At 52.1% G+C, this 19,886-nt stretch overlaps 1 protein-coding gene across 1 annotated transcript in view; it reads left to right on the forward strand.

Annotated features, from left to right (window-relative positions):
- prex1 (phosphatidylinositol-3,4,5-trisphosphate-dependent Rac exchange factor 1) overlaps positions 1-18,731 on the forward strand; it is a 52,697-nt gene extending 33,966 nt beyond the window's left edge. The window contains exons 11-25 of the mRNA XM_056588418.1: positions 1,718-1,733; positions 4,569-4,694; positions 4,810-4,892; positions 5,776-5,866; positions 6,839-6,967; positions 7,703-7,744; positions 8,939-9,156; positions 9,811-9,913; positions 13,146-13,289; positions 14,931-15,045; positions 15,590-15,656; positions 16,725-16,900; positions 17,164-17,266; positions 17,621-17,688; positions 18,005-18,731. Of these exons, the coding sequence (XP_056444393.1) occupies positions 1,718-1,733; positions 4,569-4,694; positions 4,810-4,892; positions 5,776-5,866; positions 6,839-6,967; positions 7,703-7,744; positions 8,939-9,156; positions 9,811-9,913; positions 13,146-13,289; positions 14,931-15,045; positions 15,590-15,656; positions 16,725-16,900; positions 17,164-17,266; positions 17,621-17,688; positions 18,005-18,047 (1,524 nt within the window). The 3' untranslated portion in view covers positions 18,048-18,731. The remainder of the gene's footprint in view (positions 1-1,717; positions 1,734-4,568; positions 4,695-4,809; positions 4,893-5,775; positions 5,867-6,838; positions 6,968-7,702; positions 7,745-8,938; positions 9,157-9,810; positions 9,914-13,145; positions 13,290-14,930; positions 15,046-15,589; positions 15,657-16,724; positions 16,901-17,163; positions 17,267-17,620; positions 17,689-18,004) is intronic.
- Positions 18,732-19,886: the final 1,155 nt, after the last annotated feature.

The raw sequence follows: 19,886 nt of genomic DNA on the forward strand, positions 1-19,886 counted from the left end.
TGTCTTCGTAGAGAAGGTAGGGGTTAGCCCACTCACAGACACCTACAGGTAGATGCAGACAGTGCAGGGTCTGACCCGCTGACCCCTGACCCCTAGAGGTTCCTGGTCCGCTGTACAAAGAGGTTGGTTCAGCTCCCGCCTCGCTCCGCTGCCGTGCTTCAGAGGGGGTGTGTACCGCGTGATAGGCAGCGACTCTTCCTCCGTACTAATGAGGAGAACCTCTCCTCTCGTCTGAGCGCTCCACGCCTGACGTGGCTGCTCCTGAGATGGTTTGTTTACGCTCTCCTGTAAATGAGGGTGATGCTAACAGGATGAAACAATGTCTCGCTTCTCTATCATTACGGAGAAAGAGAGCTTCGAGGTAGAGAGGTAGAGGTAGAGAGGGGGAGAGGGGGAGAGAGGGGGAGAGGGGGAGAGAGAGAGAGAGAGAGAGAGGTGTTTGGCATGTGGTAGGTCGATGTAGATCGATGAGACCGGCAGCATTATAGTTCACCAGAATGTCATCCTTCTCGTTCACAAGATGCGTTTATAGAGTGAATTCAGATAAACGTAATCCAGGCTTAGGCTTGTTTCTCAAGTATACTTGGGATCGTGGCTTTATCAAGTGGTGGGAACTTTGACGGACAGCTGAAGTGCGGTGCGTCGGAGGACTACAACTCCCAGCTGCCGGGCCTCTAGACGGCGGTCAGCCTTCCAGAACCTCTCGCCGAGCCCGCGATGCCTTCCAGATGTGGGTGCCCTGCTCTCTCTCTCTCTCTCTCTCTCTCTCTCTCTCTCTCTCTCTCTGCTCGCCCCCCAAAATGTTTGGGTCCCACATTACATCATGTCATCGTCTCCATGCTGATATGTGGGTGTTTTTTTTTTTTAGCTCTGAGGAATTTGTGTGTGTGTGTTTCTGTGTGTGTGTGTGTTGGGGTTAATTTAACCTGTGTGTGTGTGTGTGTGTGTGTGTGTGTGTGTGTGTGTGTGTGTGTGTGTGTGTGTGTGTGTGTGTGTGTGTGTGTGTGTGTGTGTGTGTGTGAACTCCACCCTTTCACCACCCACTAAGACCAGTTATTGGTGGGTAGTGCGGTGGTTTACGGTCTGTTATGGAGCAGCAGGACTTGGGCGTGGAACCCCATGCCCACTCTGTCATTAACAACACAACTACCTCACTGGAAACACACACACACACACACACACACACACACACACACACACACACACACACACACACACACACACACACACACACACACACACACACACACTCCCTTTGAGAGGAAGCAGCTTGGCTTGGGCCTCTAAATACCTGCTACACAATGAAGCTGTGAGCCACGTTGTTCGGACTTGGTGTTCCGAGATGGATGGTGTAAAAGGACTGGTTGGTGTTCAGAGACGGGTGGTGTTCTTAGACGGATGGTGTTCAGCGATTGGTTGGTGTTCACCAGCTTGGAGGGAAGTTCTGCTCCCACTAGTTCCCACAACTGCTCTGTTTCCCTAACCCCCCCCCCCCAACTAAATACGGGTGAACATTTGACCTCTGAACCATTAGAGGGCACCAGAAAGACAGATTCCACAACAAAAACAAACGATATGCATCAACCCAATCACAGCAGAGGGAGGGAGGAGAGGGAGGGAGGGAGGAGAGAGAGGGGGGAGACAGTAGCATGTGGAGCTGAAGAGAAATGGGTTTATTTAACGCAGTGTGACGGTGTGTATACATCTGTGTCTGCAGAGGAACGTGTGTGGACGTAGGGGGAGATGGGAGTGTGCACGTGTACAGTAAGTGTGCACGTGTACAGTAAGTGTGTCCATCTGTGTTGCTTTGAGGCTTGGAGCACACATGTCTCCACAAGGTGTTTGGGTCACAATGTAGAACCGCCTCTGACAGGTGAATCTAGGCGGGGTGGAGGGTTTGAAGCAAGGGTGTTCAACTCAAATAGAAAGAGGTCCAGTTAGAAAACATTTTTCCGGTAGATCCTAATGTATAACTATTTAGAGTGATACGTTTAAGTTGCTGTATCAACATCTGCATGTAATCAATACCTAGATACCTTAGATTAGACTATTAGATTCAATTTTATTGTCATTGCACAAGTAAGGAGAACCAGTGCAACGAAATGCAGCTTGCATCTAACCAGTAGTTCATCATCAACAACAAGTGCTTTTCCTTATGGCAGTGCTTAAATAAAATAAAAAAAGACAGTGCATCGGTGATCAATACCTGACTGTCAAATCAAATGAATTCCAAACTGAACATACAACCTATGTCAATATATGTCTATCCTTTAAACTTAGAGTATTAGCGTTTGTACAGGCTTTAATACATCACTCCTTTGTACATCAATCTGGCGTGCCGGGCGACCAAACGCATCCACCAAGCGACCCCCACAGTATCGCGGTGTGGATAACCTGCTTCAACTTGAGCTGATTGAATTGCCTCCCTGTGTTGAAGCTGGGGGTCATTAGAGACCCCGAGGTCCTCTCTCGGAGCCCGGAGGAGTGTCATATCACCGCACCGCCGTGCAGCCCTAATGAAAGCCTTCTGAAGCAGCTCAGCGGCCAATGGCAGCGCTGCGTTCTCCTGGTTTGTTTACCCTGCCCGGGGTCGGGTTTTTTGGCCGTCGGCGAATCAGACCCGAAGCCGTGTCGCCGCCGAACGCGAGTCACACTATACTTCCTCCAGAGGGGACCCGACCAGATCTGGGAGATGTGGTGGGTTTTGGATTCCAGCGCCGTGTGTATGTTCCCCTAGTTCTGATTAGGAGTGTGTGTGTGTGTGTGTGTGTGTGTGTGTGTGTGTGTGTGTGTGTGTGTGTGTGTGTGTGTGTGTGTGTGTGTGTGTGTGTGTGTGTGTGTGTGTGTGTGTGTGTGCGTGCGTGCGTGCGTGCGTGCGTGCGTGCGCGCGCGCACAGTGTACACACAGTGTGTGTGTGTGCGTGCGTGCGCGCGCGCACAGTGTACACACAGTGTGTGTGTGTGCGTGCGTGCGCGCGCGCACAGTGTACACACAGTGTGTGTGTGTGCGTGCGTGCGCGCGCGCACAGTGTACACACAGTGTGTGTGTGTGCGTGCGCGCGTGCGCGCACAGTGTGCGTGTGTGCGTGCGCGCGTGCGCGCACAGTGTGCGTGCGTGCGTGCGTGCGTGCGTGCGTGCGTGCGTGCGTGCGTGCGTGCGTGCGTGCGTGCGTGCGTGCGCGCGCGTGCGTGCGCGTGATTGAATGTGTGCCTGGGGAGATGGGATGTGAGCCAAGCTCCTGCTGATTACATAAGGCCTCTCTTTTCTCTGCTGCTGGCTCCAGCATGCCGCCCCCCCCCCCCTCCCCCAGTGAGGGGGTCCATGCTGTATCTTCCCCAACACCCGGCCCGCTCCGTCCCGGGGGCCCGGTGCGGCGGTGGTACGGGGCCAGAACAAAGCCCTTGTGTTGTGGGCAGGGCCCCCGTGTGGAGGGATCACAGCTAGAGTTAGTCTGGTGACTCACACCGCCACGGGGCCGGGGAACAGGCTGCGCTCTTACTGTGACACAGCCAGCGCCTTTACTTTGATATATAAATGCGGCCCGTTGGCTGTGTTAAACGCAGCAGTTTTACTGTGATGCAAGCAACGCCTTTACTCCGATACAGGCTGCGCTCTTACTGTGGTACAGCCAGCGCCTTTACTTTGATACACGCAGCCCTTCGACGGTGATGAACACAGCGGGTTCGACTGGGATGCGAGCAGCGCTTTTACTCTGATACAGGCCCGTGCTTTTATTGTGATACAGGCAGCTGGGTTAAAGCGAAACAGTGTGCCTTCCACGTAGAGCGCTGGCATTGGGGTTGGAACCGACAACCGTTCAGCAAGTGAGGCGCTGTTCTGCCCCAGGGCTGTACAGACAGACAGACAGGCAGGGCTCTGCCCCCCCCCCCCGCGCTACATAAATCACCCCCGGGCCTCCCGTCAACGTGTGGAAGCACGGCCTTGCCACCGCAGATTCCACACACAGACGGTGAAATAAGCGATTAGATGAGAGTGAGACACAAACATCCCTGGATCCCTGAATCCCTCTCTTTGTGCTCGGGAATGTTAATGGAGGGATGGGAATGATGGTGATCCCAATAAAAAAAAGCGCTTTTATTCTCTGGTTTTTACGCTCGCACTATAAACGTATTTAAGCGTCCCCCTCACAGTGTGATGGGGGGGGCTGTCGGACTGTGATATGATGTTTATGACCCCGGGGCTGATATCTCGTCGGGATAAGTCGAGCAAGGCATCATTATTGTCATTTGAGGGGCGTTTTTAATCGGCTTGCGTGTCGTAAATCGGATTCGGAGTCTCGCTGTCGGAAGGGTAATTTGAATCGGAATCTGAATAATTACACGCCGGGGCTGCTGTGGTTTTTCCCGCCCTGCGGCGGAACAGGGGATCACGGCCAACGCTTTAAACCCGGGTCCGGCCTAGCGCCTCCGGGGTGTGTGAGCCTGCGTGTGCGTGTGCGCGTGTGTGTGTGTGTGTGTGTGTGACGTGATGGTACACAGAGTAGTTTTCTCTACAGCCACTCAAACCTGTGCTTTATCTTCTGTCACTAAGCAGACGCCTTTACGTTAACGCAGTGATGTGTGCGTGTTCCCCTGGCTCCGCAGCGAGTGCAACAGCAACCGGGACTCTGTGCTGTCCTACACCAGCGTGCGCAGCAACAGCTCCTACCTGGGCAGCGACGAGATGGGCTCAGGTGAGTCGCCCTGCCGTCGCCGTGGATACGGCTGGAGCAGCTCTTGTTCTTGTGCGTGTGTCCCCTGGGATTGCTCTGCAAGTGAGTGACCTGGTCCTCTTGGTCCTCCCCGTAGGAGACGAGCTGCCCTGGGACATGAGGATCCCCTCAGACAAACAGGACAAGCTCCACGGCTGCCTGGAGCACCTCTTTAACCAGGTAACCCCCCTACCTCGTTAACCAATTAACCTCTTTAACTAGATAACCCCCCTACCTCGTTAACGAATTAACCTCTTTAACCGGGTAACCTCCCTACCTCATTAACCAATTAACCTCTTTAACCAGGTAACCCACCTACCTTGTTAACCAATTCACCTCTTTAACCTTGTTAACCAATTAACATATTTGACCAGTTAATCACCTTCCTCGTTAACCAATTCACCTATTAAGCCACCATGTTAACAAATGAACTGTTTTAACCCGGTATCCTCCCTTGTAAACCAGTTAAACCTTAACCAGGTAACATATTTACCTGTTGAACCGACTAACCTTTTAGGTCTAATTTTCTCACACTCACCAACTTGTTCTTCGTGAGGCGGACGCTGACCAGATGAATACCGTGACTTATTCCCCACATGTGTTTACCCAAATCAATTCAAATCAAAGGAGCTTTATTGGCATGAAAAGACAAGATGTCTTTGTTTGCTTGCCAAAGCGAATATGAAGTTGATTCACGTAGTGTTTATAAAAGAACAAGAAAACCGATTCAATACAACAATAAAAAAGGTATAAATAAATACACACGCACAGCCACCCTCGCCCCTGGCCAGGTAAACAACAGATGCAGGTTCATTAATCATGGCCGTCTTCTGGTCCTGATGCTGAGAGATTTAAACCAGACGATGCTAGCGAGAAGAGTGTGTGTTCATGTGTGTGTGTTTTAATGGTGGAAACCTTGGCAGCAGAGTGTGTATGTGTGTGGATTAGGGCAGAGGAAGAGGAAGAGGATACAAAGAAACACTCACTGACTACCTGAATGTCATCCTGTGTGTGTGTGTGTGTGTGTATGTGTCTGTCTGTGTGTGTGTGTGTGTGCGCGTAGGTGGACTCCATCAACAGCCTGCTCAAAGGACCGGTTATGACCAAGGCCTGTGAAGAAACCAAGCACTTCCACCCTGACCACAGCCAGCCAGGTGTGTGTGTGTGTGTGTGTGTGTGTGTGTGTGTGTGTGTGTGTGTGTGTGTGTGTGTCTACATGTCTTTTTACTTGTGTGTGTATTTGGGCCACCATGCCTCCTGTAATTAATTCAGTCAAAGGGCGTGGCATGAAATCAATGTTTACGCAGGGCATACACACACATGGCCCATAGTCAGGCGGTGTGTGTGTGTGGGTGTGTGTGTGTGTGTGTGTGTGTGTGTGTGTGTGTGTGTGTGTTTACTGTTTAATGATTTAAATGCTTTTATCCAAAGTAAACGTAGAGTGATTAAAATGTAATCCATGTAATGAAGGAGCAGGGAGAGTGTTCAGCCATCTTGCTCTAGGATGCCTACAGGGAGACTGGGAATCGAACCCACACCCTTTCGGCTGGGGGGGTCAAACACCCATAGCTAGCTGCTATGCTACCGTGCTAGTCTGAAGCATGCACACCTTCACCATGTTAAGCGAACCACTCTCCCCTTCTCTCTCCTCTCCTTCTCCTCGTCCTCTCCTATCCTCTTCCTCTCTCCTCTCCTCCTCCTCTCCCTCTCCTCTTGACTCTCTTCTCCCCTCTCCTCTTCCCTCCATTCTTTCTCTCCTCTCTCTCCTCTCTCCTCTCTCTCCTCTCATCCTCTCCTCCTCTCTTCTTCTCCCTCCTCTTGCTCTCCTCTCCTCCTCCTCTCCCTCTCCTCTCCTCTTCCCTCTCTTCTTCCCTCTCCTCTTCCCTCCCTTCTCTCTCTTCTCTCTCCTCTCTCTCCTCTCATCCTCTCCTCTCCTCTTCTTCTCCCTCCTCTTCCCTCTCCTCCTCCTCTCCTCTTCCTCCCCCCCTTCTCTCTCCTCTCTCTCCTCCTCCTCTCCTCTCCTCTACCTCCCCCTCCTCTCTCTCCTCTCTGCTCTCTCCTCCTCCTCTCCTCCCCTCTCCTCCTTTTATTCTCCTCTCCTCCTCCGTCTCCTTGGCGACGAGCAGAGTTCCGGCACACGGAGGACTGGACGGTGCGGTGCCGCTGCGTGATCCACAAGAACATCCAGGAGGACCCGTGGAACCTGCCCAGCTCCATCCGGACGCTGGTGGACAGCCTGCAGCGCTTTGTGGAAGGTGAGGCCCTGCTGAACGTAGCTCTGGTGAACGTAGCTCTGGTGAACGTAGCTCTGCTGAACGTAGCTCTGGTGAACGTAGCTCTGGTGAATGTAGCTCTGGTGAACGTAGCTCTGGTGAACGTAGCTCTGGTGAACGTAGCTCTGGTGAACGTAGCTCTGGTGAACGTAGCTCTGGTGAACGTAGCTCTGGTGAACGTAGCTCTGGTGAACGTAGCTCTGGTGAACGTAGCTCTGCTGAACGTAGCTCTGGTGAACGTAGCTCTGGTGAACGTAGCTCTGCTGAACGTACCTCTGCTGAACGTAGCTCTGCTGAACGTACCTCTGGTGAACGTAGCTCTGGTGAACGTAGTTCTGGAGAACGTACCTCTGGTGAACGTACCTCTGGTGAACGTAGCTCTGGTGAACGTAGTTCTGGAGAACGTATGAACGTACCTCTGGTTATCCTTGTCAACAACTCTGTCATTATTTGGTTCGTATTTTTGTATCGATTCAGACCTATGATCTAGCTCTTATGCTGGTATAATGTAAGGTCTAGTCTCCCTTATGTAGCAGAATGCTTCCATATTTATTGAGACTTCATCAGGTTAAATAAAAATGCATTGATGAAAATAATCGTAACTTAAAAAATATCGTTAGCATCGACTTTTATGCATTTCATTGATCGTTTGTATTGCTTCTCCTCCTCCTCCTCCTCCTCCTCCTCCTCCTCCTCCTCCTCCTCCTCGTCTCCCAGACGGGAAGAACCAGCTGCTCCTGGCTCTCCTCAAGTGCACAGGTACTGCTCCCCGCATCGCACCCCCTCGGCCCTCCCTAAGGCTCAGGGTTGAATGGTCAGGGTTAGATGGTCCGGGTTAGATGGTCAGGTGGTCCGGGTTAGATGGTCAGGGTTAGATGGTCAGGGTTAGATGGTTAGGGTTAGATGGTTAGGGTTAGATGGTAAGGGTTAGATGGTTAGGGTTAGATGGTCAGGGTTAGATGGTCAGGGTTAGATGGTCAGGGTTAGATGGTCAGGGTTAGATGGTCAGGGTTGGATGGTCCGGGTTAGATGGTCAGGGTTAGATGGTCAGGGTTGGATGGTCCGGGTTAGATGGTCCGGGTTAGATGGTCAGGGTTAGTTGGTCCGGGTTAGATGGTCAGGGTTAGATGGTCAGGGTTAGATGGTCAGGGTTAGGTGGTCAGGGTTAGATGGTAAGGGGTTAGATGGTCAGGGTTAGATGGTTAGGGTTAGATGGTTAGGGTTAGATGGTCAGGGTTAGATGGTCAGGGTTGGATGGTCAGGGTTGAATGGTCAGGGTTAGATGGTCAGGGTTAGATGGTCAGGGTTAGATGGTTAGATGGTCAGGGTTAGATGGTAAGGGGTTAGATGGTCAGGGTTGGATGGTCAGGGTTGGATGGTCAGGGTTAGATGGTCAGGGTTGGATGGTCAGGGGTAAATGTTAGAGATGGACTAGAGCCACAGATTGGATTGGCTCCGGCATTGTGTAGGAACTAATTTGTTGTTTGTTGTAGAGGATTTAGATGAACCATTACAGCGGTTCCACTTCAACCTAACAAGTGCTTCACAAAGTGTTTTGGTGTTCATTAGCCTCATCACTTCATTCATAGCTGGCATTTTAGTTATCACATTTTGTAACATTCTCTCTCTGTCTGTCTGTCTGTCTGTCTGTCTGTCTGTCTGTCTGTCTGTCTGTCTGTCTGTCTGTCTGTCTGTCTGTCTGTCTGTCTGTCTGTCTGTCTGTCTGTCTCTCTCTCTCTCTATGTGTCTCTCTATGTGTCTCTGTCTCTCTCTGTCTCTCTCTCTGTCTCTCTCTGTCTCTCTCTCTCTGTCTCTGTCTCTGTCTCTGTCTCTGTCTCTGTCTCTGTCTCTGTCTCTGTCTCTGTCTCTCTCTCTCTGTCTCTCTCTCTCTGTGTCTCTGTCTCTCTCTCTCTATGTGTCTCTCTCTCTCCCTCCCCCCCCCCCCCCCCCCAGACACCTCCCTCCAGCTGAGGAGGGATGTGATCTTCTGCCAGGCCGCGGGCGCGGCGGTGCTAACGCTAGCTGAGCAGCTCCTTGCGGCGCTGCGCGCGCGCTACAACAACGCCGGGGAGTACCAGGAGGACAGCAAGGAGACCAGCCGGAAGTGGCTGGAGCAGGTGTCCGCCATCGGAGTGCTGCTGCACTTCCAGAGCTCGCTGGCGCCCCACCTGGTGAGGAGTGGTACTGCACGGACAAAAGAACAACATGGAAGCGTGTGACTCATCCCCACGATGTTGTCTGTACAGTGTACATGTTGAAGGTTTCACGCCGCCGTCCATTCACACCGAAAGTGCACTTTCAGACTAATTCACTCAAAGTGAAAAGGGAAATGCCTCATTTCACTTTCCCTGTGCTTTGTTTACATGTAAAGGATGTGGTCGATGACGTGTCACCCAAACCGGTGATTCTCAATGCACGTGTTGTAAATCACGTTTGCAACTGTTGACTGTCAGTCGCAGTCTCCCTCAAGAGAAGTGAAGCATTCCTCAAAGCGTCCTTTTGACTGCACATCTGTCTTCTAACAACAAACATTCAAATCTCCCTTCCTCCCTCCCTCCTCCCTCCTCTCCCTCCTCCCTCTCTCCCTCTGTCTCCCTTCCACCCCCCCCCCCCACTCCATCCCTAATCCCTACCACCTCCTCCCTCACTCTCCCCCCCCCTCCCTCTCCTCCTCTCCCAACCCTCCCTCCCTCTCACCCTTTCCTCCCTCCCCCCTTCCCTCCTCCTCCATCCACCCTCCTCTACCTCCCTCTCTCCCTTCCTCCCCCCCTCCCTCTCCTCCTCTCCCCCCCCTCCCTCTCCTCCTCTCCCCCCCCCCCTGGCAGAAGGAGGAGCGTACCATGCTGGAGGACACTAAGGCCGCTCTGTTGGACCTGGACAAGCTCACCGTGTTCTTCAAGCAGACCCAAAACGAGTATCTGGTGCCCAGTAAGTCCCGCCCTGACGGACACACAGGGGGACCTCTCAGAGGGCGGGGGCGGGGCCACGCAGCTGGAGGGGCCGGGATAAGGTTCCCTTGTGCTCTCTGAATCTCCCCCTTCTGCCTTCCGACGCTGGCACCCATCGCTGTCTCAGGCCACGTCTCTCTCTCTCCATCTCTCCCTCTCTCTCTCTCCCTCTCCCTCTCTCTCTCTCTCTCTCTCTCTCCTCTCTCTCTCTCTCTCTCTCTCTCGCTCTCTCTCTCTCTCTCTCTCTCCCTCCTCACTCTCTCCCTCTCTCTCTCCCTCCTCACTCTCTCCCTCTCTCTCTCCCTCCTCACTCTCTCTCTCTCTCTCTCTCTCTCTCCCTCTCCCTCTCTCTCGCTCTCCCTCTCTCTCTCTCTCTCCCTCCCATCCCTCCCTCGTTCGGCCTCTACATTTAAATTCACGCCTCCACCCCTCCCAAACGAGGCGACCGGTGGAGTCGGGTGAATCAATCCTCCGACACCACCCATGAATCATTCACACTCCAGCCAGAAACGCTCTCCCTGTCCTGGGTCAGCCGGCCGGAGGGTGGCCCGCCTAGCTTCACTCTCTGTGGATGGTGCAAAGGGTAGATGGTGTATACGGTATGTGGGTGGTGTATACGGTATGTGGGTGGTGTATAGGGTATGTGGGTGGTGTACAGGGTATGTGGGTGGTGTATAGGGTATGTGGGTGGTGTATAGGGTATGTGGGTGGTGTATAGGGTATGTGGGTGGTGTATAGGGTATGTGGGTGGTGTATAGGGTATGTGGGTGGTGTATCGGGTAAGTGGGTGGTATATAGGGTATAGGGGTGGTGTATTGGGTAAGTGGGTGGTGTATAGGGGTAGATGTTGTATAGGGTAAGTCACTGGTGTATCTGGGTGGTGTATAGGGTATGTGGGTGGTGTATAGGGTATGTGGGTGGTGTGTAGGGTATGTGGGTGGTGTGTAGGGTATGTGGGTGGTGTATAGGGTATGTGGGTGGTGTATAGGGTATGTGGGTGGTGTATAGGGTATGTGGGTGGTGTATAGGGTATGTGGGTGGTGTGTAGGGTATGTGGGTGGTGTATAGGGTATGTGGGTGGTGTATAGGGTATGTGGGTGGTGTATAGGGTATAGGGTAAGTCAATGGTGTATGTGGGTGGTTTACTGGGTATGTGGGCCAGGATGGTGGCATGAGATAGATGGTTAGCAGTTGCCTGGCGACCGCGACCCACTGCTCCGTCTTACCTCTGGGTCGATCCGGATGCAGGATCTCGTCTTGTCGGCGGTCTGAGCCTCTTCCTCATCTCCCTCATCTTCACTTCAGACTTGAGCTGCTGTGTTTGAGCTGGATCTCGCTGAAGGACTTACAGCTGTGTGCATAGTGTTGTAGATCCTGGGCGGTGATCTCATCGCGACCTCGCACCCTCCAATAGTGTGCCGTCTGTTTTTCTGGCGAAATGCATTCTGGGTAGGGACGCATATCCACCGGATATAGGCGCGGGAATGATGCGCACAGGTTGGCAAAGCGTGAACTCACAGATGAACATAGATACGCATACACATGAGTTTGCACACGCACACACATACACTTCAAAACACGCACACAAAAAAACTCACACACAGGCATATGAATGTGAGTATGTTTACAAAATAGGATTATACACACACACACACACACACACACACACACACACACACACACACACACACACACACACACACACACACACACACACACACACACACACACACACACAAGAACAAACACACACACACACAAGAACAAACACACACACAAGAACACACACACACACAAGAACACACACACGCACAAGAACACACACACGCACAAGAACACACACACACACACACACACACACACACACACACACACACACACGTAGACACTTGCTCAAAGACACACGCACACACAGAAACAGATACACGTAGACGCAGACACACGCACACACACAGACAAGAACGCACAGCCAATGTTTTTTTAATGTGCTTTTAAACGGCCTTCCACCTGCTGCTTCAGAGGCAGCTCTCAGGCCTTTTATCTGCTCCGCTGTCCACCCGACCTGAAGCCCGGGCGCAGTCCCAGGGCGCGGTATTGATCGGCTAAGAGCAGCTGAGTGGGCTGGGAGGCTACAGTGGTCTCTGCGGAGCTCTGTAAGCACGATAGGAAATGGACCCTCCACCTCTTCCTCCACGTCGTCCTTTTTCTCCAACCTTCTCCCTCCTCCACCGCTTCCTCCGTCACCCTTTCTCCCCCCTCCTCCACTGCCCCCTTTTCTCCTCCCTCCACCACCTCCACCACCTCCACCTCTACCTCCTCCTATTGCTTCAGCCCTCAGCTGGACAGGGCCCTGGGGTTCAGTAGAGCGCACCGCCCCACGTCTGTCTCTAGAAGGGTTCACTGAGCACCGGTTAGAGGGACAATATTGTATTCAAGTGTAAAAGATCATTAAATGTGCATGTGTGTGTGTTTGTGTTATTAATCGCGTCTATGTGTGTGTATGTGTGTATGTATTAATGCCTGTCTGTCTGTGTGTGGATTAGTGTGTGTGTGTGTGTGTGTGTGTGTGTGTGTGTGTGTGTGTATTAATGTCTGTGTATGTTTGTGTGTACTAATGCGTGTCTGTGTGAGTACTAATGCGTGTCTGTGTGCAGGTTAATGCGCCCTGTGTTTGTGTGTGTGGGTGTGTGTGTATTAATGCATCCTGTCTGTGTATGCATTGATGCCCGCTGGGTATGAATGTGTGTGTGTGTGTGTGTGTGTGTGTGTGTGTGTGTGTGTGTGTGTGTGTGTGTGTGTGTGTGTGTGTGTGTGTGTGTGTGTGTGTGTGTGTGTGTGTGTTTTAATGTGTGTGTGTTTTAATGTGTGTGTATTAATGCGCCCTGTGTGTGTGTGTGTGTGTGTGTGTGTGTGTGTGTGTGTATTTATGCCTCCTGTGTGTGTGTGTGTGTGTGTGTTTTAATGTGTGTGTATTAATGCGCCCTGTGTGTGTGTGTGTGTGTGTGTGTGTGTGTGTGTGTATTTATGCCTCCTGTGTGTGTGTGTGTGTGTGTGTGTTTTAATGTGTGTATTAATGCGCCCTGGGTATGATTGTGTGTATTAACTCCCCCTGTGTGTGTGTGTGTGTGTGTGTGTGTGTTTCTGTGTGTCTGTATGTATTGATGCGCCCTGGGTATGATTGTGTGTATTAACTCCCCCTGTGTGTGTTGCAGACACGCCCGTGTCCTACCAGGTGGACGGCGGTCGCCAGGCGCTGCGCGTCACCCTGCTGCTGGACAGCTGTCACTTCAGCGAGCTGCCCGGCCGTCTGCAGAACGGAGGCAGCCTCAAGCTGCACACCGTGCTGTTCACCCGCGGTACGACCCCGGGACGGGGGGGACCAGGGGGAGGGACCAGGGAGAGAGAGAACCAGGGGGAGGGACCAGGGTAGACAGAGAACCAGGGGTAGAGGACACAACCAGGGGTAGAGGACCCAGGGTAGAGGGCACAACCAGGGGAGAGGACACAACCAGGGGAGAGGACCCAGGGTAGAGGACACAACCAGGGGAGAGGACACAACCAGGGGAGAGGACCCAGGGGAGAGGACCCAGGGGAGAGGACACAACCAGGGGAGAGAGGGGGTCCCAGGGGAGAGAGGGGGTCCCAGGGGAGAGAGGGGGTCCCAGGGGAGAGGACACAACCAGGGGAGAGGACACAACCAGGGGAGAGGACACAACCAGGGGAGAGAGGGGGTCCCAGGGGAGAGATGGGGTCCCAGGGGAGAGGACACAACCAGGGGAGAGGACCCAACCAGGGGAGAGGACCCAGGGGAGAGGACCCAGGGGAGAGGACACAAGGGAGAGGACACAACCAGGGGAGAGGACCCAACCAGGGGAGAGGACACAACCAGGGGAGAGAGGGGGTCCCAGGGGAGAGGACCCAGGGGAGAGGACACAACCAGGGGAGAGAGGGGGTCCCAGGGGAGAGGACACAACCAGGGGAGAGGACCCAGGGGAGAGGACACAACCAGGGGAGAGGACACAACCAGGGGAGAGGACCCAGGGGAGAGAGAGGACACAACCAGGGGAGAGAGGGGGTCCCAGGGGAGAGGACACAACCAGGGGAGAGGACCCAGGGGAGAGGACACAACCAGGGGAGAGAGGGGGTCCCAGGGGAGAGGACACAACCAGGGGAGAGGACCCAGGGGAGAGGACACAACCAGGGGAGAGGACACAACCAGGGGAGAGGACACAATCAGGGGAGAGGACACAACCAGGGGAGAGGACCCAACCAGGGGAGAGGACCCAACCAGGGGAGAGGACACAACCAGGACTGAGAACCCAGGGTAGAGAGGCTGGGGACAGAACCGGGGCCAGGGACACAGCTGTAGTAGTAGGGACATCCAGAAAAGGGGATACACTCAGAGCAGAGGGACCCAGGGGATAGAGACCCAGGGCTGAGGGCCCCTGGACCAGGGGACACAACCGTAGTAGCGACACAGCAAGACCGGGGCTGGGGTCAACGCAAGGGGTGGAGGCAAGGGGTGGATGGCGGAGCCAGAGCAGGGCTGAGGGACTTGATGGGGGCGGATATAGCTCAACACTGCTCCCTAGTGGGGGAGTCTATGAACTGCAGTTACACACTTGAAAGGCCAGGTGCTGAAGTGGGCATGCTTGTTTGTGCTTGTGTGTGACAGTGCCAGCAGCTGTGAAGCTAAAGGCCAAAAGAAAAGAGGATTTCAATTCTGTGTGTGTGTGTATTGCTCTCAGGCTTAATGTTTAGAACAATTTGTGTGTGCGTGCAGCTCTGAAGTACAATGTTTATAAAAAATGAGTGCGAGTGTCTGTATGCATTTTTGCGAGGCGTAATGTTTATAAATGCTTTGTCTGTGTGTGTGTGTGTGTGTGTGTGTGTGTGTGTGTGTGTGTGTGTGTGTGTGTGTGTGTGTGTGTGTGTGTGTGTGTGTGTGTGTGTGTGTGTGTGTGTGTGTGCGCGTGTGTGTGCGTGTCCCCCCCCAGCCCTGGAGCGTCCAGAGGGCTCGTCCCAGCAGGACTTTGTTGCCATGGAGGAGTTCCAGCAGAGGACCAACGCGGTGTCCCTGGAGAGGGTCAAGGCCTACTACCGCAAACTCAGGTATGCTACGCTAGGCTAATACTGTGCTAGGCTACTGCTGTTCTAGGCTAATTATTTGCTAGGACGAAGCCAGGCTAATGCTGGTCTATGGTAATTATGTGCTAGGCTAGTACTGTTCTAGGCTAATGATTTGCTAGGATAATGCTAGGCTAATGCTGTGCTAGGCTAGTACTGTCCTAGGCTATTGCTGTTCTAGGCTAATGATTTGCTAGGCTAATGCTGTGCTAGGCTAATACTGTCCTAGGCTAGTGCTGTTCTAGGCTAATGCCCTGCTAGGCTGGTACTGTCCTAGGCTAGTTCTGTTATGGGCTCATGCTCAGCTAGGCTAGTACTGTGCTAGGCTAATAATGTGCTAGGCCACTGCTGTTCGAAGCTAATGATATGCTAGGATAATGGCAGACTAATGCTGTGCTATGCTAAGTCTCTGCCACCAGGCTCACTACTTCCCTCATTTTCCGTCTAGGATTATTAAGGAAAATCGTATCTTGACTGTGCTATAGTGATATGCTACGATGCTAACACTGTGCTACGCTGGTGTCCACAGGGCTTTCTACCTGGAGAAGTCAAACCTGCAGACCGACTCCAACACCACCGCCATGAAAATCGACCAGGTAGATATTAAGTCTTCAACTCCTTGCTCCTCCTCATCACCGTTTATGGCCTTACTTTTTTCATTTCAACGTATTCTGTCACTTTTGCTGTGGTCCTGTGGCATGCTTTGTGACTTTTTTTTATCATTATTTTCTGTTGACACATTTCTGTGACTCAAAAATAAATGTGAGCACAGATACTGGGCCTGGAGGTCAGAGACCACCAGCCGAGCATTTCCAAAGTAAGAAGGTGTCTGGTACGCTGGGTTTCAATGGGAACCCCCCCCCCCGGTAGATGGTCGAGAAGACCTGATTAATCCTCACTAACCTCCACACCTCCACTCCGATGAAGCACATTAAACACATTAAAACTCTGCATTTAACCCCAGACTAGACTCAAGAGAGCAGTAGACTAGCGTGCATCCCCTCCCCTGGCCCGCTGTAGCCGAGTAGTTGAAATGGAGTCCGCTGGTCGTAGAATACACAATGGAGATCTCAGTTCCGGTCTGTCCTGGAACAGGAAGTCCAAAAAAGGTTCTTCCTGTCCCGCCCCTTAACTACCTTCCATGGGCAACGGACAACACCGGTCTGGGTGATCAACCCCCTGTAAACACCTTTTCACTCAAACATCCGTTACCCGTATCGTTTGGCTAAATGACTTGGATGTACCGATTCTTCCGGAGATAAATTAGCATGAGCCACGAATGTAAACAATGGCAACACAGCATTTCTTTAACAACGTCTGTTAGACTCAAGGTGTGCCGGTTAGTGAAGAATTTAAGGACGACATAACAGTGAATCATCATACAAGTATTCAACCAAATGTCCCCACACAAAGAACAAAGTGCTGTGTTGCTGTTGTTTAAATTCGCGGCAGACGGCTTTACGCTAAATAATCCGCTCTTCGGCAGAATCGGGCCGACGAGAAAATAACCAGGGATGACGACTCCTCTTTAATAAAGCAGTTCCCACCTCACCTTCTTCATACCAGCCTCCTCTCCGATCCTCCCTTCCCCCCCCCCCTCAACCGTCCTGTCACCTTTTGAACCACGCCGACCTCTGACCTCTGACCCCTGACCTCTCCTCCAGCTCCTGCGACCCCTGAACACGCTGGACGACCTGTGCCGCCTGATGCAGTCCTACGTCAACGTGCGGCCCAGCGCGGGAGGCCACCCGTCGGGGGTCAGCGTGCTGAGCGTCTCCTCGGAGCTCTGCAACCGCCTGGGGGCGTGCCACGTCACCATGTGCGCCACGGGCATGCAGAGGTCAGTCGCTACGCCCGCCGCCGCAACGCCGCCACCGTGCACACACACACACCCACTGCAATGCACTCCATTCACCTACGGCGGTCAGACGGACCAGAAATGACTGACACTCCATGTTCATCACCTTAGGCCAATAAGCCTACTTTCGGTTTCTATATAATCCGAAGACTCCGCCATCCGACAACATGCGGTCGCGCTGCTCTGATGAACTCCATTACCCAGCAGCCCCGGGGTGACCTGTAGCCTGTGTTGTGTCCATGCAGGTGCACCCTGAGCGTGACCCTGGAGCAGGCCATGATCCTGGCCCGCAACCACGGCCTCATCCCCCGCTGCATCATGCAGACCATGGACATCATGCGTAAACAGGTACACCACCGGCCGGGTCTCTCCTGAAAAATACTTCTTAATCTCAGTGAGACTTTCACCTGGTTAAAAAAAAGGTATAATAAAAAACCGAGTTTGTAAAGTGCTTTGGCTTTGTAGTGAATATTATGTGTTTGTATTCAAATGTATCATATTTTTAGATGTCCCGTTTTATTTTAAACCTACGTCTTGGTTCCGGTTGTGTCGTTTACCTTTGGGTGTGAACCAAGAACCTCTCGACTGGGGAGTCAAACAACCTAACCACTAGACTATGCTGCCCCCCATTCACCCCCGAGAAAACGGTTGATAACGTCGGCCATTTTAACTATTTTTCCCGCTCTTTGTTCCATTCAACAGGGGACTCGGGTTGAGCTGTTTGCTAAAAACCTGAAGGTGATGGACCAGATGCCACCGTCAGCACCCAGGTAACATCAGCCCCTACCACAACCAACTACCATCTTGCATTGTACAGCACTGGTCAACTATTATTAGATAGTTAGAGCAACACTTTATAAATGTTAGTTCGAGTTAGATAACATTTTATCTAATTACAATTATTGAGTTAAGCAGAGCAGCAGTGAAGGAAAAGATGCAAGATATACAGTATTTCAGTAAAATACAATACAATACAAACTATTGCTAAAGTTATGCTAGGAAACACTGAAAGAATTCAACCAACTGAAACCCAACTGAAACGCTTTAATATTACATAATCAACCCATGTTGTCTTCTGCCTCACAGGCTCTTCAGGCTGTGTTTGCCTCCGTCGGACGGAGATCTCTAAGGACACAATAACAGCACATCTACTCTGGACCTCTCACAACAAACAGGGAAGACCTCGAGGGACTCCAGCGGCGGAGGTCCTGAACGAATGTGGAGAAGAGGAAGAGGAGGAGCCAAGGGGAGGAGCCAGAGGGAGGAGCCAAGAGGAGGAGATAGGGGAGAAGCCCAAGGGGGAGGAGCCAAGGGGAGGAGCTAGGGACAGAGTTTATACCTCTGTGTTTCTGACCGGGAGACCGTGACGTTGACAACTAAAAACAAATCCTTGTACTGGATGATTCTCTGACCATCCCAGGGACCATTCCATCGTAGAAGAGGGAGAGCCTTTGTTGGGGTTATCGATTAACCCTCAGAACCATCAGACCAGACACAGAGCTGGAGTGGAGCTTCACCACCTGCGGTGTGAACACCTGTTGACACTGAAGATCTCCACTTGAAAAACTCTTCTGTACCAGGGATTTCTATTGTAACAAAAAAAAGAAAAAACAGCTTGAAAATATGTCGAAGTCTTACGGGGGGAAAAGGAGGTCTTCGAGAAACGCATCAAACAATAATATGCTCGCAGCTGTCCAGGGCTGGCATTACTGGATTAACCAAACTACCTGCATCCTCCACTCATACCCCTAACACACGTTCACCGCACGCTCACCGGTCCGCTGACCGCAAGGCACGGGGCGGTCACTTTCACTGTCTGGGGAGGGAGGGGGGGGGGGGGGGGGGAGGAGGGAGGGAGGGGGGGGATGGTATATGAAGGGGTGAGTTCAAGGGGGTAGATGGCCAAGGGAGAGACGGACCCCCCCCCCAACAGGGCTAGAGATCTCTAACCGGGGGGATATCTCTCCCTGTATGTGTCCGATTGCGAGTTGGGGGGGGGGGGGAAATCAAAGTGTTGGAGGTTCGCCGGAGGAAGGGGTGGAGGAGGATCGCAGGACGGGGAAGGGGTCTGCCCCCCCCCAACGCATGTGGTCTCTGTGCAATTACTGTAGAGGTAGTGTGCGTACTGTATCACCACACTCGATGAAGGATAGTCTATTTATTGTAGCGGCGAAAAAAGAAGCGTCTTTTTAACCTCTCACTTATATCAGGTATTAAAGAACTTAAAAAGCATTCCAGCCTACGCCATAAACAGTATTTAATGGACCAATGGCATGCCATTAGTTTATTTTATTTTATTTAGACTCTGCTACCTGTGTATTTTTTTTTTACTTTGTATCGATCACGGCGTTGATTGATTATAGGAGAGCGGGTGCGAGCTGAGGTTTCAGGGAGCGTGAGGGAGGGAGTCCACGACGCACCAATCAGGGGACAGAGAAAACCACGGCAGAGCTTGCAGCAGAGTTGTTTATTTTTTCGTTGGCGTGTGCGGCCAAGTCTGAGTTACTGAATCATGTGTTTTAAATTATTAATATATTGGTTTATAGCGCTAGTACTGGTGTTTATAGTGCGGACGTGGAGGACCGCGTCGGAGCTTTTCGTCTTCTTGCGTGACTCACAACAACAAGCTGTCTCGGATCAGGAGCCGGTGGAAAAAAAGCACAATTCATCCAGCGAGTTCACAGCGCTGCCGGTGGGGGTGGAAAAAATAAAAAGACGGCCGGTGGCAGAGGCAGAAGGGACCAGTGACGACCGAGGGCATAGACATGTTATTTTAATATGACAGATTTAAATTTTATTGCCAGTGTATATACAAACTGTGTAACCACAACGGACAGAGTAGTAAAATACAAATAAGCCCAACTTATGTCTTAATGAGTAACGCTGTGAGCTAAACTGAATACGTTTTATTGGAGGGATTATTACATAACTTAGAGGATGTTTAAAACCTTCTGCTTTTTATGAAAAA

This window comes from Gadus chalcogrammus, chromosome 1 (genome assembly GCF_026213295.1).
Source record: "Gadus chalcogrammus isolate NIFS_2021 chromosome 1, NIFS_Gcha_1.0, whole genome shotgun sequence".
Classification (NCBI taxonomy): domain Eukaryota; kingdom Metazoa; phylum Chordata; class Actinopteri; order Gadiformes; family Gadidae; genus Gadus; species Gadus chalcogrammus.